The sequence below is a fragment of the Ictidomys tridecemlineatus genome, chromosome 4 (assembly GCF_052094955.1).
Source record: "Ictidomys tridecemlineatus isolate mIctTri1 chromosome 4, mIctTri1.hap1, whole genome shotgun sequence".
Lineage (NCBI taxonomy): Eukaryota > Metazoa > Chordata > Mammalia > Rodentia > Sciuridae > Ictidomys > Ictidomys tridecemlineatus.
The window spans coordinates 3,075,044-3,096,504 of NC_135480.1; the positions used below are offsets into that span (position 1 = coordinate 3,075,044).

Sequence of the window (21,461 nt, forward strand, 5' to 3'; positions counted from 1 at the left end):
TGGGTGGCATCAGATTATTCTGTGTTTGGCATGTGTGTCTGTTTTTGGTTTTGATATCAGGGATCGGACCAAGGGATGTGTGACCACTAAGTCACATCCCCAGTCCTTTCTGTTTTGAGTCAGGGTCTCGCTAAGTTGTTTAGGGCTTCACTAAGCCAGCTGAGGCTGGCTTTGAATTTGTGATCCTCCTGCCTCAGCCTCCCAAACCACTGTGCTTACAGGAGTGTGCCACCAAGCCCAGCTTGTTCTGTTTTGTGTTCATGTTTCTGATGCTCTTATATTGTGATTTCTGCATCTTGTGGATTAGGGACCACACTTACTACAGCTTTATAATATAATTTTTAACCAGAAAGTGTGAAGCCTTTAATTTTGTTCATCTTTCTCAAGAATGCTTTACCAACTCAGGGTCTTTTGTGATTGTGTAAAAATTTTAGGATTGTTTAAGAATTTTATAGGGATTGTATTGAATCTATATATATATATTGCTTTTGGTAGTATGGATTTTCGACTATCAATTTTTCTTATCCATGAACAAGGCATATTTTCTCATTTTTTCTAATCTTTATAGAGTTTTCATCAGTATTTTACAGCATCCAGCATGCAGTTATTGTGCCTCCTGAGTCTTACAGCCAGACTCTGGGAAGTCCAGTCTCTCCTTGCCTATGCAGTTGGTGTCACAGCCAGGAAGTCACTGCCAATCCAATGCAAAAAGGTTTTTGCCATGTTTTCTTCTGAGAGGTTTATGGTATTGGTTCTTACATTTAGATCTTTGATCCACTTTGAATGACTTTTAATGTATTTTGGAAGCAGAGGTCTCAACTTCATCCTTATGAACATAGATTTTCCAATTATTGTCTATTGAAACAAGCAGAGCTGGAGGATCACAGCACCCGACTTCTTATACTACACACAGCTGGAGCAACAAGGCCCGCGTGGTTCTGGACCGACACACAGACCGACTGTCTGTTTTGGAGCAGGTTCTATGAGCAGCTGTTAAATATTTCCTATCGTGATAACTTAGGAATCAGCTTTTTTGGGGAAAATGTTCTACAGATTTTAGTTAATTCCATTTGATGTATGATATTTTTTAGGTCTCATGAGTCTTTGCTTAGTTTATATCTGGTTAACCTGTCTCCTAGTAAGAAGGGTGGGTTGGAATCACCCAGTGTTATTGTATCAGGGTCTATATGAGACTTTAATTTAAACAGTGTGTTTTATGTAGGTTACACCAATGTTTGAGACATAAATATTTGTGACCATTTTGTCTTCTTGTGGAATTGTTCTCTTGACCAGGGTGGCATGACCTTCTTTGACTCTCACTAATTCTAGCTTAAAGTCTGCTTTTTTTGAACAATAAAAGGCTACTCCTGCTTGTTTTCAGGCACCAATGGCATGGCATTCCAACGCCAATCCTTCCACCTTAGCCTGTGGTTGTCTCTGCCTACAAGTAAAAATCTCTTGCCAACAACATAGAATTGGGTCTGCTTTGTTGGTTTGTTTCAGCACCAGGTTTTTGAACCCAAGAGTGCTTAACCACTGAGCTACATTTATTATGATAATAATAAAATTATTATTTTTATTTTGAGACAGGGTCTTACTAAGTTACTTAGGACGTTGCTGAGTTGCTGAGGCTGGCTTTGAACTTGCCCTCCTCCTGCCTCCTCTGCCTCCCCCTGCACTGGGAGTTCACGGTGCACCCCACTGTGCCGGGCTGGGTCTAGTTGTTGAAGCTGTTCTGCCAGCCTGTGTCCTTTGATTGGAGACTTGAAACCACTGACATTCAACGTTGTTATGGGAGACATTTACCAATTCCTGCCATTTTGATTTGTTTCTCACTTGCTGAGCTACTCTTCACATGAGATGTCTGAGTGTGAGTTCTGGGATTCGTTTTCATGTGCGTGTGGTATTTTGTTAAATATTTTCTATAGCGATAGCTGAGGAATCGTGAATTCTTTCAGCATTTGCTTATCTTGGAAGGTTTTGTTTCTTCTTCAGTTCTGAGGATAGCTTTGCTATATATAGCAATCTTGGTTGAAAGCTGTTTTCTTGGGACTTAGAACATCATTCCAAGCCCTCCTGGATTTGAGAGTTTGCGTTGAGAAATCATAAGTAAATCTGATTGGCTTAACTTTAAATACGACCTGATGTCTCACTCTTCTGATTTTTCAAATTCTGTGCTTGTTCTGTATGTTAGGCATTTGGATCATGATGCGTCACACACAGGTTCTTTTTTTCATCTTGTTAATCTGGGATTCTGAAAGCATCCTGTATCTGAGTGTCTATCGCACTCTCACGGTTTAGAAATTTTATCATTATTTCCCTGAAGAAGTTAGTCATACCATTAGCCTGCCTCTTATAACATTCTTCTATTTCAATGATTCTTAAACTTGGTCTCAGTGTGGTAACAGAGTTCCTAGGCATTCTGGTCACAGCTGCTTCTTCTCTTTAATACTAGCTGAATGTTCAAAGTGGCCGCTTTGTTGTCCTGCCTTGTGGTTCTGTCTTTATTATTGATTGTGTCCTTCATTTCCAAGATGTCTGTCTGGTTCTTTTTCAGTATCTATCTCTACCTCCATATTTAACTTCTCATTCATATCCTGTACAGACCTCCTTCAATTATTCAGTTGTTTTCTGTGTTCTCTTGGAAATAATTGATCATTTCATAATCTTTCTTTTGAATTCTTTACTGGTATTTCAGCCACTTCCATATCTCTGTGGTCAATCATGAACTGTAGGAAGTATTGTGTTATCTTGCTGTTCTGTGTATTTTTTTATTCCATGTTGGGTTTTATGTCTCTGTTGGGATAGATTTCTCTCCCACTCCTATTTCTGGTCCCTCAGAGTGGTGGTATCCACGACCTTCTGTTAATTGTGCTTTTGCTGTAGGAGTAGCTGTCCAGGGAGGGACCTGAGGCCCCCGGCCAGCCCGCACTGTTCATTGTTAAGACAGGAAGGGAACTGATTTTTGTGGGCTGGCTTTCTATCCTGACTCTTTGCCTGGTTCGTTCACTCTCACAGACTTTGGGAGGAATCTGGAGGGTTTTCTGTCACACCTGTGGTTGCTGTCCCTCCTTTCAGTCTGCGGCCTCTCTGTCTGGGATCTGGTGGGATGTCCAGCCCTCTGCTGAACACAGGGACTGAAGGCCGCTGTCACCCTGCCTGATGTCAGAGGAAAGCCTGTGGTGATGTTCGCGGTGTTTTTCCACGTGTGGCTTTTATTATTTAGGTATTCCCTTCTACTCTTTTCTAGGAGTTTTATGACTTTGTGGTTTTCACTTAGGCCTGTGATAATTGTGACTTAGTTTTTGTGAGAGTTATAAAGTCTGTCTAGACTGACAGCTTTTTCCACGTGGATGTTTAATTGGTTTTGTTTTTTTAACTACCGTTTGGTGAAAAGACCACCTTTCTGTGTTGTCTTGCTCTTGTTTATTACAGATCAGCTGAGTGACTGATGTGGCTCAAGACTCTGTTCTGTCCAGTCATCGACCTGTCCATCCTTTTACTAATCCTACTCTCTCTCGGTTGCTGAAGCTTCACATAGACCATGACGACGGGGGTCGCCAGTCCTCCTTTCCCACTCATTCTGGATTGTGTGGCTTACTCTGTGTCTCTGTTTCTGCACATGAACTTTAGTCAGTTTGTCAATACAGACAAAGTAACTTGCTGGAGTCTTGTTTAGGATTGACTGAATGTACGTATCAGTCGGGATAACACGTTACAGTCCTGAGTTCACCAACTCATAAGTATGTGCTGTTTCTCAGTCAATGTGGTCATCTGACTTCATGGATTTTATAGTTCTGCTAATACAGACCTACCTATTTTTATACCTAAATGTTTTCATTTGGGGATGCTCCTATAAATGGCATAATCATGAGTTGCAGAGAGAGCCTTCAGTCCCTTCTGTTCAGCAGAGGGCTGGATATCCCACCAGACCCTAGACAGAGAGGCCACAGGCTGAAAGGAGGGACAGCAATCATAGATGTGCTCGTTGATTTTGTCACTTTAAATTCCACTTCTTGGTTTTGGTCTATAGGAAAACAACTGAATCCTACATATTAACTGTGTACCCTGCCACCTTGCTACAGTTGTCTCCCACTTCCGGGATATTATTTTATAGATTCTTGTTTTTTTACATAATCATGTCGCTTCCAAACAGAGTTTTATATCCTTCCTCCCAATATCTACACTCTTTCCTTGCTTTTGTGCTGTGGTATTCAGGACTTCAAGTAAGCTGCTGAAAAGCGTCGTGGGTGGGGACTAGCCTGGCTTTGTCCTGGTACAGTGGGGAACACCCAGCTTGTCGCCACTCATTATTATGTTAGCTATATATTTCTGTAGATATAATTTATCAAGTTGATAAATTTTCCTTCTATTTGTAGTTTGAGTTTTTATCATAAGCGGGTGATGGAGTTTTTTCATATCTGTTTTCTACATCGAGTGACATAATTGTGTGATTTTTTTTCCCACTGATATGATAGATGACAACATCTGAATAGCTACTGCTCCACGAGCCCTGTGCACTGATATAAATCCAACCTGCTCAGAGTTTGTGATTCTTTTTATACTTTAAGTTTGATGTTAATATTTTGTTGAAGAGGTTTCTGGCATCTACATTTATAAGTTGATCTTTGTTTTCTTTAATATAGCTGTCAGGTTTTGGAGTCAGGTTGAGGAGTTAGGAAATACTGCCTCAACTTCTGAATTTTGAAAGAGACTACTGAGGATAGGTACAATTTCTTCTTTAAATGTTTTACAGTAAAACTATCTGGGAATGCGGTGCTTTGTTTGTTTGTTTTGAGATGTTTATTAATCGATTAAACTTCTTTAATAGGTGTAGGGCCATTCAGATTGTGTACTTCCTGAGAGACTTCTGGTGATTGTATCTTTCAAGAAATTGATCCATTTCATCCAAGTTACCAAACTTGTGGGGAACCCACAGTGATAACCTCTCTTTTATTTCTGATATAATGACTCATGTCATCCTTCCCTTTTTTTAGTTAACCTGGTTAGAGGACCTAACAGTTTGTCTGCTAAAACATCACGTCTTGCTTCACTGAGTTCTCTATTGATCTCCTGCTTTTGTATTGATTTCTGCCCTAATTTTCATTTCTTCTGGTTGCTTTGGCATGAGTTTGCTCTCCTCCTCCTAGTTTCCTAAACTGGGAGCATACATAATTGACTTTATATTTTTGTCTTCCTGATGTCTATGCTGATCTCTGTTTTTACTGAACCACATATATTCTATGTTGTGATATTTTGTTAACATTTTTCTTTATGGGATTGGGGGTGTCGGTCAGTGATAGACCACTTTGTACATCTTTTTATGGTCTGCTCCTTGAAGACCCAGCTGGGTCTTGGTTGTTTTGATCCCCAGTCGGTCTGGACCGCTGGGCTCCTCGTGGTCCCTGATCTTGGTGGAACGTGCTCCATGTTCATGGCTGCTTTCTGTTGGTCTGGGCTTGGTTCCTGTTTTTGTCTTCCATTTTTTATGCCTTTAGTTGTCTTTAAAACAAAATCCCATTTATTTGCTATTTTAAAACTTCTAGTACAAAAAGGGGCCTCTGTTTTTCTTGTTCACTGTTGTCCCGGGGTCTTGTCGTTGAAACAGAGAACCATCTTCTCTGCCCTCGTGATCCACGCTTTATCCAGCTCTCCTTGGTGTGGAACTCGCTCTTGTACCTGCTGGATTTCTGGAGCCCGCTGCCCCGGGGTCCGACCTCTGCTCCTGTGAACCTGCAGGGCATCTTGCTGTCCCATCTCTCGGGCTGCATTCCAGGGTTCCGGGAGCCTGTCCTGAACTGCCTGACCTCGGCAGGTTCCTCCTGGGGCCGCCCTAGGTGGTTTGCCGTCCACCTTAACCTTCACCTCACATACCACAGGCCTCTCCTGCGCACCGGGCTTCAACGTGTCTTCTTTCTAGCATCCTGGAGGTGAGTTCAGAGGCTAGCCATCAGGAGACTCCTCTATCAGCCTGCCATCTCCTCCCCAGGGCCTGCGTTCTTTCTCTTCGTATGTTTTTCAGTGCGCCCCCCACCTAAGAGTCCTCCCTGTCCTCAGGGAACAAGATGTTCAAACCAGAATTTTCACCCATCAGGAGACCCTCTTCTAATTGGGGTGATGGCAGAGGTTCTCGCATTTTAACCTTCGCTCTTTTTTGGGATTATCAATGACCCTCAGACTCACCTTTCCTGATCATTTCTTCCTCAAAACTTGTATATGTACTATGTCTCCTGATCTCACTACCTTCCTGCTCCGGTGGCCAGTTACAGAGCCGTCCAGCAAGGCCTCCTCTTCCCCAGAGGCACTGCTGAGGGGCACTCGGGGTCTCCTCTCAGCAGAATGCGCATCACACTGGGCGGCAGCCACGGACGCTGTTCCTGGGGAGCCTGGCTTTCCTTTCCCCTCTGGGGTACTTCTGGACGCTGCATGTGGGGCTCGGGTCCTCTGTCCCCAAGCTGGGGGACTGTTTCTGCCGCTGAGTCTGGTTCACATCAGTGGACTTACACTCGCCTTTGACCTCAGATCATCTGGCTTCTAACCAACTGGACCTGACCTCTGGCTGTTTGTAGGAGGAGGGAGACGCTGGGGGCAGCCTGGTGACCGCGCTTTCCTTTCCACGTTCACCTCACTGCAGTGCCTGACTCAAGGTCTCCTCATGGCTCACGGCTCGGGGACACTGCTCTCCCAGCACAGAGCCTTGCTCACCCCCGTCTGGATGCCATCTTTGCCCTCAGGACGTGACAGAGCACACCCCTGTGTCCAGCAGCAGACTGTGCTGGGCCACTCCCGGCCAGGCCTTTCCTCGGTCCCCCGGGTCTGAGCTGCAGGACACCCAGTGCCCTTCCTGTTCTCACTGCCTGTCTCCAAGCAGGCTTCCGTGAGGAGTGTCTCTACAGAGTGCCATAGAAGGGTCTTACCATGTGGGCCATGGAAGGCAAAACCCAGGTCCCCCTTCCCCCACGGTGTCCCTCTCTGGAATGTTCTCAGTCTGTCAACACCAGCGGCAGGGACACTGGTTTTACTAGCTGGGTCACAGTGGTCAGCCCCTACGTGGACGTCTTGTTCCCCACATACTTCAGCCTGCTCAGAACCATCTCAGTCTGTCAATGTTCTCTTTCCAAAGCCAGCGTAGTCCAGAACTATGCTGTGTGACAGGACATCAGAAATGCAGGCCTCCGGCTAGGTCCCGCGGGCAGTGCGGTGTCGTCAGAAAGGCTGGACACCGAGGGACAAGAAGGAAGGAAAACCGACTTCTTTTCCTGAATCTACCCCAGGAACAGGGAGGATCAGAGATGAGACTATGGTACCAGGAACCCTGAGGAACGCGGGCCGGGACCTGCACTCACGCGTCTGCATTACTGACCAGAAAACACTGTGTTCCCGAGAGTCCGAGTGCTAAGCCACCGTGCTGGACGGGGCCCCTGTGGCCTTCTGTGGTTTTCACTGGGCACTTCACATATTCCCCCTCCTTCCTTCCTTAGGTCTGAGTTGTACTTATATTTTTAACTCTGAAGTTGTTCCCTAGATTTTCTAGACTCCATTTTCAAACAGTGCAGGTCCACTTTCAAACACACATGCCGATCCGCGGGTGATGAGCTACAGTGACCCCGTCCCTCCCTCTTGTCCTTTCGTCCCTGCTGCTGTTCCTTTCTCTTGGGTAAATATGCATCAGCAAACTCAAAAGTCCTACAGACACATCGCAACCAGACCCACCGTTGCTGGGATTATTCAACAAAGTCTTACGTTAGGTCAATTAAGAACAAATAAAAAACCGGCAACGGAGCCACACACACACACAAGGACAAAAAGACCTGGCATCCACCATCACTACTTCATACCCCCCACCCTTTTTTTTAAGTATCTGAGTTTCTGTCCGAAGAACCTCTAACGTGTCTTGCAAGAGGGACCCACTGGCCGCGCGTCCCCCAGTCTGCCTCCTTCTGAAGGGTGTGTGAGCGGTGCGGAGGGTTGGACGGGTGGTTTTGTGTTTCCACTCCACTAATTTTGCTTACAAGTTTCTGGAAGTCAGAGGTAGTTATCTGTGCTCTTTATAGATAAGGGCTCCCTCCACCTCCCGCAGCACTTGGTCTGTGTCTGAGATTTCCTGTGTCTGACAAGGCGGGCCTGGGTGTCGGTTCTTGGCATCTGACCTGCCTGGTGTCCTCGGCCCTCCTGGGCCTGCGGTTTGCCTGCTGTCCTTCCCCACCGTTTCTCCTGTCCTCCTCTCCCCTCCCCTTTCTGGTATTCCCATTAGGCACGTCACACCTCGGGCTGTTCCAGGGCTCTGGGATCCTGGGCCGTTCCCTACCCCCACCCCCCCATTGTCCGGTGGCTCCTCCTAAGCCTTTGTTCTCGGCTGAGTCTTTCCTCAGCTGTGTGCAGCTAGTCCCAGCCGGCAAGGCGCACTTCATGAGTTCCTGTTTTGACCCCCGGCGTTTTCTTTCCTCCTGGGGTCCCCAGCCCTGCGTCCCCTGCCTGCATGTTCTTGGATGCCGCCTTCTTTATCCATGAGAGTCATGAGCACATTAACCAGAGTCGTTCTAATTCCCAAACTGATTATCCTAACGTGTCTGTTCTGATGCTTGCTGTATGTTTTGCCTTTTAATGTGCCTGTGGTTATTAATGGGTGGACAGGACGTACTGGGTAAAAAGAGCTGCTGCTAAGTGGCCTTCAGGACACAGTGACAAGGGGTGGGTGACAGGAAGCACTCTAGTCCTAGGTGTGGGCTCCTGCGTGAACTCCCCTGGGTCCCTCCAGCTCTCTCCCTGCTCCAGGGGGTCGCTGGAGGGCTAGCCTGAGCTGCACTTGGGGTCCCCCTTCTCCACACGGAAGCTGCCTCGGCCCAAGGTGGATGCTACACTGGCCACTCGCTTGGGTGCTGTGAATCTCCAGCAGGCTGGGCTCGGGTGACTGATCTTCCCCGAAGGTGGACCTCTTTGGAAGAGAGCACGACACTGATTTCACAATGGCCCCTTTCTCTTCCACGCTGGAAGTTACAAGGGAATTTTTCTCCCATGTTTACTGTAAGGACCTGGTCAAGATCCTAGAGGTAATAACTCAGGAAAGCTTGGATTCCCCACAGCCCTCCCCCCCAAAATATCCTGGGTCCCCCCAGAGTTTTAAACCCTCAGACTTGTCCACACCTCGCCTCCAGCAAACCAGCTGCAGCCCGGGCTCTGCTGCCTCAGCAAGGAGCCCGCAGGACTCTGTTCCAAACCCAGGATTCTCTGTATCCACCGTCTCCCCCGCCCCCGGGTTTGGGGGTCAATGGTTTTCCCTGTGACTTCACTTGTTAGAGATCTAAAAAGAGTTGACATTTTCTTTTAAAGATTGATGTGGTTTTATTATTTATTTTTATGTGGTGCTGAGGATCGAACCCAGTGCCTCACACATGCTAGGTGAGCGCTCTACCGCTAAGCCACAGCCTCAGCCCCAAAGAGTTGACATTTGATGGGAACAACATAGAACACCCTGAATCCGTAGCGATCTCGTCTGAACTTGCGCCATCACAGGCTCAGATCCCATACAGCTCTCATCCCCTGGTGTGTCTTTGGCCTCACGTGCATCTTTATGCAGAACGTCCAATCCCTAGACATGATCGTTGTTCTCCTCACTTCGTTCACGTGACTCAGGGAACAGAGGCGCTGCGAACTGAAAATACAATCGTGCAGTCTTTCATTTCTACCTCTGGAGTCACCTCCTCTGAAGCTTGGTGATCTGTGTGTGGTTTCAGGTTACTTTCTAGAGCCTTCTCATTCCAGCCTGTAGGACTCTCTCCAGTATTTCTGTAGAGCAAGTCTACTACGATGACTTCCCGGAGCTTCTCTTCATTTGGAAAGGTCTAGATTTTTAAGTTTCTCCTTCACGTAGGAAGAAAACTTTGCTAGGTATAAAATTCTTGGTTGACCCATTATTTTCTTCTCTCCGCCCTTAAAAACAATGTGGTCCTGGTGTGCTTCGGGCCTTTGTGCCTGCTGGTGAGACCCAGACTTCACTCCACTGAGAGTCGCTGCAGGACAGCCACATCTCCGCCCCTCGCCCGGCTGGGCCGCGCCTCTCCCAACCCCCTCCGTGTCTTTGGAAGAGCTCTCCTGGGTCCTTCGTGGAGGCGGCCTCTGTGCCTACGCACCTGGGTTCACGACTCCCATTGACTCTAGGCCACGGCAGCCACTGTCCCTTCCTTCTCATGCCTCGGATCCCAGGTCCCCGGCCTCTGCTGGGCTCAGACCCGCTCGTCCCGCACCCTCTCCAGGGCCAGGCCCTGCTTCACCCTTTCTCCTGGGTCTCATCTTGCTGACGCTCCCTGGTCTCCCTCTAGTCTCCTTCAGGCTCTGGCCATATTTTAGATGGTTTATTTAGAGTCTTTGTCGAGTTTAAAGTTCAATGTCTGTTTCCTCAGGGACGGTTTCTTCTCCCCCCAAAAAGTCTTTGTGTTTGTCTCTCTGCATTCTCCATGATTCTGTTTGAAACTGGACATTCTAACTGTTGTCGGTGGTAACTCTGGACCCTCGATTCTTTCCTACCTCAGAACCAGCTTTGCGCTGTCACGAGCCGCAGCGGTCTGTCTAGCGACTTCTGGACTGTATTTGGGAGTCTGTGTTCTTATAATGACGACAGAGACTTTCTCCAGTGCCAGGATCAGAGACGGGGGAGAGACGGGACACCAGGTTCTCCTGCTCCCACAGCCGACGGCACGGGGCTCCTTCACACAGGAAGTCCCAGCCTGTCCTAGCTTTCACTTCGGGTGACGGTGGGCAGAGCGTTGGCTGCGAGTCGGCTTCCACTGCAGGTGTCCATCCTGGGCAGCAGTGGCTTCACATGGGCACTTAGGATGGCCCCATCTCTCTGACAAGCTCTGAGACTGTGCGCCCAGGCTGCTGGGGGCCTGCTGTGGGTCTCGAGCGCCGATCTTTCCCCAGGTGGCTGTGCCGGCCGACTCTGTCACCTCTGTTCTAAGTTAGGTCCAGTGTTTTCCGCCCTCCGCCCTGAACGAGTCCCCTTGTCAGGCAGCCCCCGAACAACAGAGTTCTTTAAAGCAGGATCTGCTCTGCTCCACTGGGAATGGGGACTGGGACCACGTCAGAACACAGGCTGCCGGCTTCAGGGGCACTGCGAGGCCGGGCAAGGACGAGGCCACCGTGCTGTCTGCCATTTTTAAGTTGCTCTCTCTGCTCGTGGCCCGATGTTCACTTGGGTGCCGCCATCCGCTGCCGGGGGGTGGTTTCGGGAAGGGTGCCTCAGCACGTGGTGCCTGGGGACTTCTGGCAGTACCTGGCTGCTTCCTCCTGAATGCTCCGGAACCTCCCACCCCGCTCACTGTCCTGAGTCGGTTTGGGGAGCACTGAGCCTCATCAGGAATGCGCGTGCCAGCCACTCCCGGAGAAGAGTGCCACAGTGGGCAGCTGGGGACCCACCCGGAGCACTCCTGAGCCCCACCAGTGACAGAAGGGCTGGGCACTTACTGCCACTGAAGCCTGCCCAGGGTGGGGGTTCACTTTCCCCCCTTGGTGGCCTGGTTTGCATTGGGAAGCCCTCGCTGTGCAGAGGATGTGAAGGCTGAGGGTAGCAGTGCCTGCGGACACATGCCACCCGTGTCCTCGGTGCACACCAGGGCCCGAGCCTCTGGGGCTTACCAAGCAGCGTCCCCAGTGGGGTCTGTTTCCACAGCCACGTGCCCTCTGCCCAGGGGGACAGGCTGTGTCCTGGGGGAGCCTCGTTCTGATTTCTTGGTGTTTTCTGATCCCTGGGAGCTCCTTGAGGATCGACCAGTTGGATTCTGGGCCCACTGGTCCCAGGAGCACCGAGACGAGGAACACAGGGTCACACCGTTCCGAGCACCAGTGCTCCTGCCGAGGGGGTGCTGGCGGAGAGGCCCCTCCTGCACATGTTCCTGTTCAGACAGCAGGGCTGGGGAGCCAGCTGAGCTGATTGCTTTTGACATCGGTTGTTAACATAATTTTGACGTTAAGCCTCCCCCCGGCTCTGGGGTGACTCTGACTCTGTCCAGGCTCTGGCTCGAGGAGCCACGGGGAGCCTCTCGGCCCCAGAGCTGGCCTGGCTGGAGGCAGCCTGGGAAGGGACCTGTGTTTCTCAAGCCCGCGCCCTCGGGGCCTGGGGGTGGGGCCCAGCAGATGTCTGGGTTTGGTAGCCAGGGCCTGGAGCCGGATGCCGAGATGAGGCCTGCAACTCATTTCCCCATTAAACATTCTGAGAACATCTGCACCGCCTTCCAAGGCTTCTCCCGCACTAATTGCCTTGATTATTGTGTGAAGTTAAGAACTGGCACATTTCCGCGATGCTGGATGAAGGTGAAAAGATCGCTCTTAATTAGATTAAAAACATTTTTTTCTTCCTGTGTAATTTTGCCTTAAAAATCAAGGCCACTTTTTTGTTTTCTTCATCCAAAGACCTCCAGAAACTTTCCTCCCCACCTCTCCAGAGGTTTCTGGGGAATGTCCTGTGAGCTCAGCTCTTGGAGAAGACAGTGCTCAGCCCAGATTCCATTGTCTGTTAAAGTTTCCTGGGGCTGCCTCGCTGCCCGGAGCCTTCCCTGAAACGTGTCTTGGGAGACCTGGACAGTGACTTCCGGCAGCAGGGACTCGCGGGCGGAGGATTTAGTGGTGTGGGCGGCCGGGTCCTCCTGCCATTTCCTGGGCTCACTCGGGGCTGACTGTTCTCCTCGACACCCCCACTATTCAGAGCCCACCGTGGACTCCAAGAGCCATCTCCATTCACTCTAGATCCGTGTGTGCGAGGCTGGTGACCCAATTGTGAGGGGTCACTTGGGGGAGCAGGGTCCCCAGGAACTAGACTCTGGGACTGAACAAAGCCCAGTGTGCTTCCTGGGATTTCTCAGGTCATCCTGGACCCTGTCGGCTCAGAAGGACCCGAGGGATGGCTTAGCACTACAGTACCACATGTCGGCCTCTGCCTGGGAGCCCCTTCCCCAGGGCCCCCTGGCTCACGGGGGCTGGGACGGGCCTCGGCCCACTCCTTTCCCACCAGCCTTTCCTTCTCGACCTGGCCCCCCGAGGCCCGGCGGGGGCTGTCCAGAGACATTCAGCTCTTCTGTAACCTTGACTCACGTTTCAACCCCAAGATTGTCCCACGCACTTGGTAACCAATGAAGAACCCCAACTCAAAACTAGCTTGAGGACAAAAGGGACAGATCTTGGCTCACACATCTGGGCCCAGCTGCTGCTCCACACAGCGGGACCCCGGGGCTGATGACCTTGCCCTCTTCCCATTCCACCCTGTCCCCACTGTCTTTTCTCTTGCCCTTGCACACCCTTCTCTGTCTACTGGCCCCAAGACGCAGCCGTGTCCTTGTGCAGCTACCTCCAAGGGGGGCCAGGTAGACACCAGCTTGATTCGGCAAGCACAGCACAGAGGCCATCTCCTTTTCGATGCATCCTGCTGAACCTGAGCTAGGTTTCCACTGCCCCAACTGGGGTACAGACCACCTCAATGGGCAGCTGGGCTTCTGCTGGCCAAGGCTTGGTCACCAAGCCCACCTTGGCGATGGCCGGGGGACAGAACCCTGCACACTAGGACGGGAGAGGAGGAGCCCGGGGAAGATTCGAGAAGCTGTTTCCAGAAGCCAGGGCTGGCTGCTGGGCAGGCAAAAACAACAGGTGTCCACTTCAACAAGGTATTTCCCAGGCGGAACCGGCGGCCAGCTGTGAACATACGTCTCACCCACCCTGGCCCGCTCCTGGCAGCTGCTGTGGGAATGGCCTTTACACTCTCTGTCCACGTCCCTTACTGCTCGACTCTGAGTGGAGACACAGGTGGTGGCGGGGCTGCTCTGGCTCAGGGTCTGAGTCGGGCACAGGCAGCTGGCACAGGCTGCGGGGGCTGCGGCTCAGCCACGTCACGCAGGGCCTGGCTGCAGCTGTCCGGATGCCCTAGGGAGGGCTTGTCCCTCACGGTGCAGGATCTACAGGGCTTTGGGAATCAACCAAGAAGGGGAGCTTTCTCGAGGGGGCCAGGGAAGGGGCCTCTTTGGGGAGGACGGAGGCAGCTTGTTTATCCCCGTGGGGTGAACTGGCTCAGGGAACTGGCCTGTGCCAGGCGCTGGAGGGACGTGGAAGAGGCGCCAGGCCAGGTTCCTGTGCCAAGGGCCAGGCACCCATAAGCCCCACAGCATCCAGGGGAGGGGGCAATCTCCGGAGCCGGGGAAAGCCGTGGGGGAAGAGGGCTTGGGTTACACCTGAGAGATTAAGCGGGATCTTGATCATTCGGGAGGAGGAGGGCAGGGATGAGCAGCTGGGCGAAGTTCCTGGGAAGGGCCCGGCAAGGGACCAGCAGGCCCCAACAGCGGGCAGCAGGGCCTTAGGGCACGTCAGCCTTCTGCTGGCCTCTCCGAGCAGGGTGGGGCTGGGAGCACAACGCAGAAGAAGTGAGGCCAGATGCTGCTGGGAGCAGGCCTCGGAGAGCTTCGTGGCCGCGAGTCCTGTGAGCGAGCCACGTGGGCAGCTTGAGGCAGGAGGAAGAAAGACGCTCTAGTGTGTGCTGCTAGTGTGTGAAGATGTCCACCCCTATGTCCTGACTTGTGAAATGACCTCACTGCAGGACGGAGGGAGGGAGAGGGCCCCGAGTCCCTGCCCCAAGACCCTGCGGCTGGCGCTGTGACGTTTCCTTCCAGTCTTTTTTCTGTGCTCATCTTTTCTCTCAATAAAATGCAAGTCACCCCACTACGCAGGCCCACTAGCTGAGGGGACAGTGCTGAGCCTGGTTCCGGTTCTCCTGAGAGGGTGAGGCTTGGCAGCTGGCAGGCCCGGCTGGGCCAGTGGCCACGCCTGGGCTGCACCGCCATCCCAGACCTCCCATTTTCCTAGAAAACAAAATTGTTTTGTTCTGCCCTGAAAACTTAGGCCCAGATTCTGGCCTCGACAAGGCGCAGGCAGCCAAGGAATGAAAGCATCAAAACTGGGACTGTCTTAGGAAAGTGTGACTTCACTGTCACCGGGAGCGGTGCTCTTCCCAGAGCCAGGCACTCTGGCTGGTCCTGCAGGGAGCACCTGGCATGCTCCGGTGCCCCTGCAGGTCTGGGTGTCCAGATGTGCTGCCCGGCCACATTCACACGGCTCGGCTGTCAGTGAGGGGCTGGCCGTGGGCTCCTCAGCGGGGCCTCTTGGGCACAGCGCTGCACCCGAGCCCTTGCTTCAGGTGGCAGCACTGGTGGGGGGCAAGCTCCTGTCTAGAGTCTGCTCTGGCTGTGTATGCAGGTCGGTGGGGGCAGGTGGCGATCTGGACACTGCTCCCCATGAAGGAGGTACACACCCCACCGACCACACACACACACACACGCCCAGCGGGCAGGAGCCTCTCCTTTTGATTTCGAGAACAACCCTGTGGTGCCCCTCTCCCTGACCCTCCTGCAGGGGCCCCTTGTGCCGTTCCCAGGATTAAACCCAAGAGCGCGCATTCCTCGCTGGCAGGTGCGGGCCCCACCCGCTCCGCAGCCAACCCATGTGCACTTTTGAGTTTCCTAAACCCAGGGCTGGGCCCTGCTCAGGAGCTGAGAGGCTCACCCTTGGCCCTCGGGCTGCAGGGACGGCACTCCTTGTCCTGGTGTGGGGACCGCGGTCCCCCAGCCTCCACTCGGCCCCTCCCTGCCCTGAGTAGATGATGCAGACCTTGAAATATGCACTTGTGTTCTTTTTCTTTCTTTTTTTCCAAAAGAACATTGGAATCCTGGATGAAGCTTTAGTCCCGTCACTTGACAACTGTATAATATAACGCAGGGTCCTTGAATCTCAGCCCCGAGTCTCTGGATGGGGGTGGGAACAGGCTCCCGCCAGGCCCCAGACCTGCAGGCCCTGAGTGCACGCACATTCCTTGAGGCTTACCGGTCCTTCCCTGGTCTCTCTGAGGATGTCCTGGGCACCGAGCCTTTCACTCGGAGCCCTTTCCCGGCTGTGACTAAGTAATGTCTGTTCAGTTTCCTGCTGGAAGCCTGCCGCTGGCCCCCACGGGCCAGGAGCTCCTGCGTTTATTTACATTTCCCTGATTGCTATTCAGGCACGACACCTTTCCACATGCTCTCAGCCTCCTGCTTGGACTCCTCTTTTCTGATGTGCTATTTTTTTGGTCTGTTACCATCTTTTATTAGGTCATTCGTATTTTTCTTATTAATTCGCAGGAGTTCTTTGTATTTTGTAGGTATGCTTTTGAGGTAGTCTTTCTTGAAGATACACTTGGGCGATCAGCTCTTACTGATAACACAAATTAATTACTCTTGCTGTTAAAAAAAAAAAAAAAGACGTCCTTCCTAGCCCTGAGGTCATGAAGATGATGTTCTACATCCGATCATACAGGCCTTATGGTCGCACTCTTCATATTAGGTCTCCATCCCCTGGCCAAGTGTGCCTTCTTGGTGTGTGGCAAATTAAGGGTCCAATGTGACATCTCCCTGGCCGTCTGACTGCAACATGGATCTTCCTCCCATGCCCCCTGTGCCACCCTGACAGCACCACCAGCAGCTCCTTCCTGATGCTCAGTCCTGCCCTGTGGCCTGTCCTCCTCCCCTGCATCCATGGTGCAGTTGTGATCACCACTGCTTTGGGGGAAGTTCTGATGTTGGGTAAAACCCAAGTTCCCTGCCTTGTTCTTTAGTGTGTGTGTGTGTGTGTGTGTGTGTGTGTGTGTGTGACCAAGGATTGAACTCAGGGGCACTAGACCACCGAGCCACATCCCAGCCCTATTTTGTGTTTTATTAGAGACAGGGTTTCACTGAATTGCTTAAGGCCTCGCCATTGCTGAGGCTGGCTTTGAACTTGTGGTCCTCTTGTCTCAGCCTCCCCAGCTGCTGGGATTACAGGATTACTGCCCTGTTCTTGAAGAGTTTTGCCAATTCTTGGCATTTTAGAATGGCAAGATCTTGGAATCAGCTTGCCGTGGTGCTCACACACAACCCTTGGGACTGCTGGGTGTTTTGTTTTGGGGATTTAGAGAGAGACATTAGCTCTAAGGAGGATCTCCCAGCCTCGAGGCCCCCGCAGTGAAATGAAGGCCCAGAGCCCCCCTCACGTTTCGTCCTGTGCATTTCTCAGAAGTGCTCATGTTTCTCCACATTTCTCCCATGTCTTTGGGTACTTAGGATCCATTGGTACTACTGTATATTGGTTTTGGTTTTTCACTCTATTTATTGATCTACGTGTGTGTGTATAAAGATATAAAATCTTTTCCATTTACATGAGGGGCAGAAGGTGCTAGAGCTGCCATATCCCTTTCATCAGCTCCCCTTAGCATCTCCCATGGCCACGGTGCGCTGGCCAGACCAAGAAACCAGCCCTGCACCCCCACTGAGCCACAGCTCAGCGCTTCCCTACCTTGAACCCTGACATCTGAGCCAGGACCGTCACCCCCTGTGCTCCACAGGCTCCCTGGTCCCCTGGATCTGTGAGGGCTCCCCAGCCTGGCTTCTCACGCCCTTGACACTTGGGGAGCACCAGTCCAGGGCAGTGATGCCTGGGTGGGTTTGCCGGGTGCTGTCTCGGGATGGGCCTGGGTTCTGGGTTTGAAGGAGGACACCCCGAAGGCCAGTGACCTTTCTCCCTGGGTCGGGTCACGTGGTGTCTCACTGCTGCTCCTGACCTGTGGCTAGGGCAGTGTGGGCCAGGTCCTTGGTGGGACTGGGCCATCTCCCCTTTCCACCCGGTCCAGCCCCTGCAGCTGCCGCCTCAGGAGAGCACACAGAACTGTGGTGGGTGCCAAACACATTTGGGGAGACACTTGGAGGTTTGCCCTAAAATCTCCACCTTCACCTGTGGATCTTTCCTTCAGCCAATGTCACCGCGGGCGTCTCTCTTCTTCATTCCTTTTAAACTAATTCTCTGAAATTCCCTTCTAAGCAGGGTCTGCCCTCTCCTCCGGCTGTTCAGGGGTCCGTCCGCCCGGACTCAAGAACGTGTTTTTGATCATGATCCCACACTGTTGCTTGTGGCCCACCTCCTTCTGGCTTCGGCCACCCTCTGGCCACGTGTCCTGTGGACAGGCTCTGTCCTTTGGAGGTCACTCCTTCTGAGCATCTCTTTTCTTTCCAGGCTCCCCTTCGTTTCCCCTGTCCCTAGAATCGCCCACGACCGGGGCACTGGGTGTGCTCGTCACTGCAAGGGCATCACTGCTCCGGCCTCCTCGTGCAGAGAGAAAGCACACGTCTGGGCGTGACCTGGGCACACACACCCACACTTCTGCATCCATCCCGTGTCTCTGGGAAGCGAACTCGCAGCTCACACTGCCGTGGCTGACCTCTGCCCCACGCCCAGCCCCAGCTCCTGTTATCTAGGACGTTTACTGTTTGCACGACCCTGATGCACATTTCCAGTTCACTGAGCTACGGGTCTGGGAAAGGGACCACCAGGTCACACGGGCTCTGCAGGCTACGGGGAACTGCTGGACCTTCTGCAGGTGGCTGGCTGCTTGGCACTCGGCCAGCACAGAGGTCCCGGCCCTCTGCTCCCCGTGAGTGCTCCCAGGGGCCAGGTGGGGGTGTTCCTTTGGGCTTCAGCATTCTTTTAAAGCTGTGGCGGACCTCACTGTGGTTTGAATTTGTCTTTCCACAGTGACTACTGATGTGGACCAAGCCCCTTTTTATGTGCTTATTTATGATACAATTTTTATATTGACTGTTGGCTTTATTCCTGCTGAATTATAAGCATCCCTTATGTGTTCTGGTACTTTAGACTCATTCTTCAGGTCGTATGTAGTACCTTTTAATTTCTCACATGAGGATGACCATCACGCGTTGAAATTCACACTAACACAAGTTCGACTTTGGTTAGGAATGAACTTAAAAGGCAGTTGTACCAGTTAGCTCTGAGGACATCTTCGTTTTTCATAAAGCCAAAGATAGATCGTCATAAAAAACAAAACCTCCTCTATGACAACACAACTGAGGTCCAAAAGCCCCAGAGGGGACTGGAAAGTGCCTGTCCCTCCTACGTCCGAGGATCTCCTCCAACGTAGACATTTCCTAAACAGGGAGACGCAGAGATGAGCGAAGGACATGAACAGGCAGTTCTGAGAGGAGCCCGTAGCCACCAGGCCCAGAAAGGCACCCGGCACCTGGGCCTCACCAAGGGCGCCGACAGCCGTCGTGGACAAGGGGAAATGGGGAGGCGTCGGGTGCCACCAGCAACACTGACTGAAACAGCAGAGGACACACTCTCCTCCCCCACTCCCCCACCCCCACGTGACAGCTTCTGAGAATGAAGGGGCTTGTTACTGTCCACAGGAAGGGCCTACATCTACGAGGCCTGGGCACCCCACACACGGAGTGGGCGTGCTCACGCCGTAGGTCTAGGCCGGGAGTCGTAGGGTCCACGTCCACGCCCCTGGAGAAACATGAGGAGCATGGGGGCACAGTGGCAGGGACAGAGACGGGCACAGGGCAGCGCCCCTGCAGGTGCTGCTGCAATGAGCAGAGGGGTAGCAGCTTGGGATCCAGCCGGGGAAGCCCCTGGAAACCTCTGAACTGCCCCAGCTCTCGGGTGCACTCACTTCTTTTGCAATGAAATCTTTAAGAAAGGGTAGGCTGAGCCCAAGCACTGACCGGTTCAGAGGCTGCCGCACACGGTGACCGGAGCAGGGCTCTGCGCACCCACATCACCCTCCAGTTCCTGGCCTGTGGCGGCGGTGTGGCCATGGGCATCCTGCCTCACTAGACCTGTGCCGGTCCTTTATCCTGACCCAGCCGGCAGGTGTAAGGCTGGGGAGAGGCCCGGAACTCGTGGGCTCCGCCCCACACTGAGAAGTCACTGGCCATTACCATCCTGGGGCACTGAGGTCACCCGCTTGCCCCCACCTCTCCCAGCGCCAGCCTGATGGTTGAGGGTCCTGAGCGCCAGGGCCCAGGAGCTCACAGGTCTCTGCCCCCGCAGCCAGGTGGGGGTGGCCATTCGAGCTCAGCCTGTCTGGGGAGGCCTCATGGTGTCCATGTACCTTCTCCACAGTGAGGAAGAGCCCCACGCTGCTGGAGGCGAGCCCGGCCCACTTCCTGAGAACCAGCAGCTTTGCCGAGGACCTGGACCTGGAAGGGGAGACGCTGCTGGCCCCCATCACCCACGTGTCACAGTGAGTGCCACTCGCCCAAGTCTGGGCCGGAGGGGCTGGGCTCAGAGGGGCACCTTGGCACAGGGGAAGACATGCTGGCCTGCCAGCACGCAGCACCCTCTCCACCCTCGGGAGCCGAGGGCCACTGCTGCCAGGAGGGCAGGGACAGTCCACTGCACCGGGGACGCCGCATGACGGTTTCCACTGGTTTCTGCGCCCTGAGCATCTCAGAAGATCGTCTTTCCTCTTAGTCCCTTGCCTCCCTCCCTTGCGGAACCCTGGCCAAAGCCATGGAGGTGTGGGTGCCATCTGCCAATTGTCACTGCTGACCCTAGGGGCTCCTTCCGGTACAGCAAATGGCTGACTTCCCACACCTCCCAGCTGGCCGCCCTGAGTTACAGCCCCCCCCCACCCCGCCAATTCCGTGCACCAACCATGCTGTGGTTCCCCTGCGACAGGCGACTCGGGAAGGCCACCGAGGAAGCCAGGGGACACCATGCAGTGGGGTGGGTGGCTGCTCAGGCCCGTGGGCACCACCCCGTCCGTCGGGCAGTCCCCTGCAGGAGCGCCACTCTCAGCCCTCAGGGGTGGCTCACTGGCTCTCTGCCGCTCTCCTGGGGCTCTCTGGGGTCGGAGGTTGACCCACCCTTGTGCACCCTCGTCACACTGTGGCCCAGGGCCTCTTGCTCCTGCCCACAGCCAGGTGTGAACTTAGCCCGGCAGGTAGCTGAGTAACTGGGAACCACAGTGCGGGGTCTGCTCGAGTGACCAGCAGCTGGCAGGGCCAGGCAGCCAAAGGGAGGCCAACCCAGGAAGACAGGCCACCTTCCCAGGCCACCCAGGCCCACAGCGAGGGTGGCAGTGCCCCACGGCTAGCAGGACATGGAGAGGGAGTTTCCTGGGCTCAGAGGAGGCCACAGGTCACTGGAAATCAGGGTGACTCCCCCTCCAAAGACAGCGTGACAGGCCGGCTGGGTAAGCGGGCAGGAGTGGGTTGTGGGCAGAGAGGCCAGCAGAGAGGTGGGCAGACACAGCTGGCCCCAGAGGCACAACAGCAGCATGTGCTGTGTTCCAGGCTTCAGTCAGCCCAAGGCATGAGAACCCAAAGTGACAGACACTAGAGTTGAATGGCGGCGTGTGTCACGTGGGTGTCAGAGGCCACTCAGGAATGGGGACCGCCAGGAGGACGCTGGAAACCCCAGCAGGCCCCAAGATGCCACTTAGGCCTCCAGGGCCGCTCACTCTTCCCCTCTCGTCCTCTCTGTGGAAACCCATTCCCCTTTGCTCTCCCGGCACAGACCAGACCCCAGAGGCAGGGCCGTCGCTCGCCGTCCATTCACTGGATAGTCATTCTGGCTAGCCCCTGGGCACCTGCATCCATGGGCGTCTCAGGTGGGGTCCC

General features: G+C 53.1%; 1 protein-coding gene across 11 annotated transcripts in view; it reads left to right on the forward strand.

Annotated features, from left to right (window-relative positions):
* Kcnq1 (potassium voltage-gated channel subfamily Q member 1) overlaps positions 1 to 21,461 on the forward strand; it is a 293,896-nt gene that overhangs the window by 117,750 nt on the left and 154,685 nt on the right. For all 11 annotated transcript variants that reach the window (XR_013437356.1, XM_078045366.1, XM_078045362.1 and 8 more), the window contains exon 11: positions 19,960 to 20,080. Coding sequence is in view for 10 of the 11 variants with exons in the window: in XM_078045366.1 (XP_077901492.1) it covers positions 19,960 to 20,080 (121 nt within the window). In the remaining variant the exon portion in view is untranslated. The remainder of the gene's footprint in view (positions 1 to 19,959; positions 20,081 to 21,461) is intronic.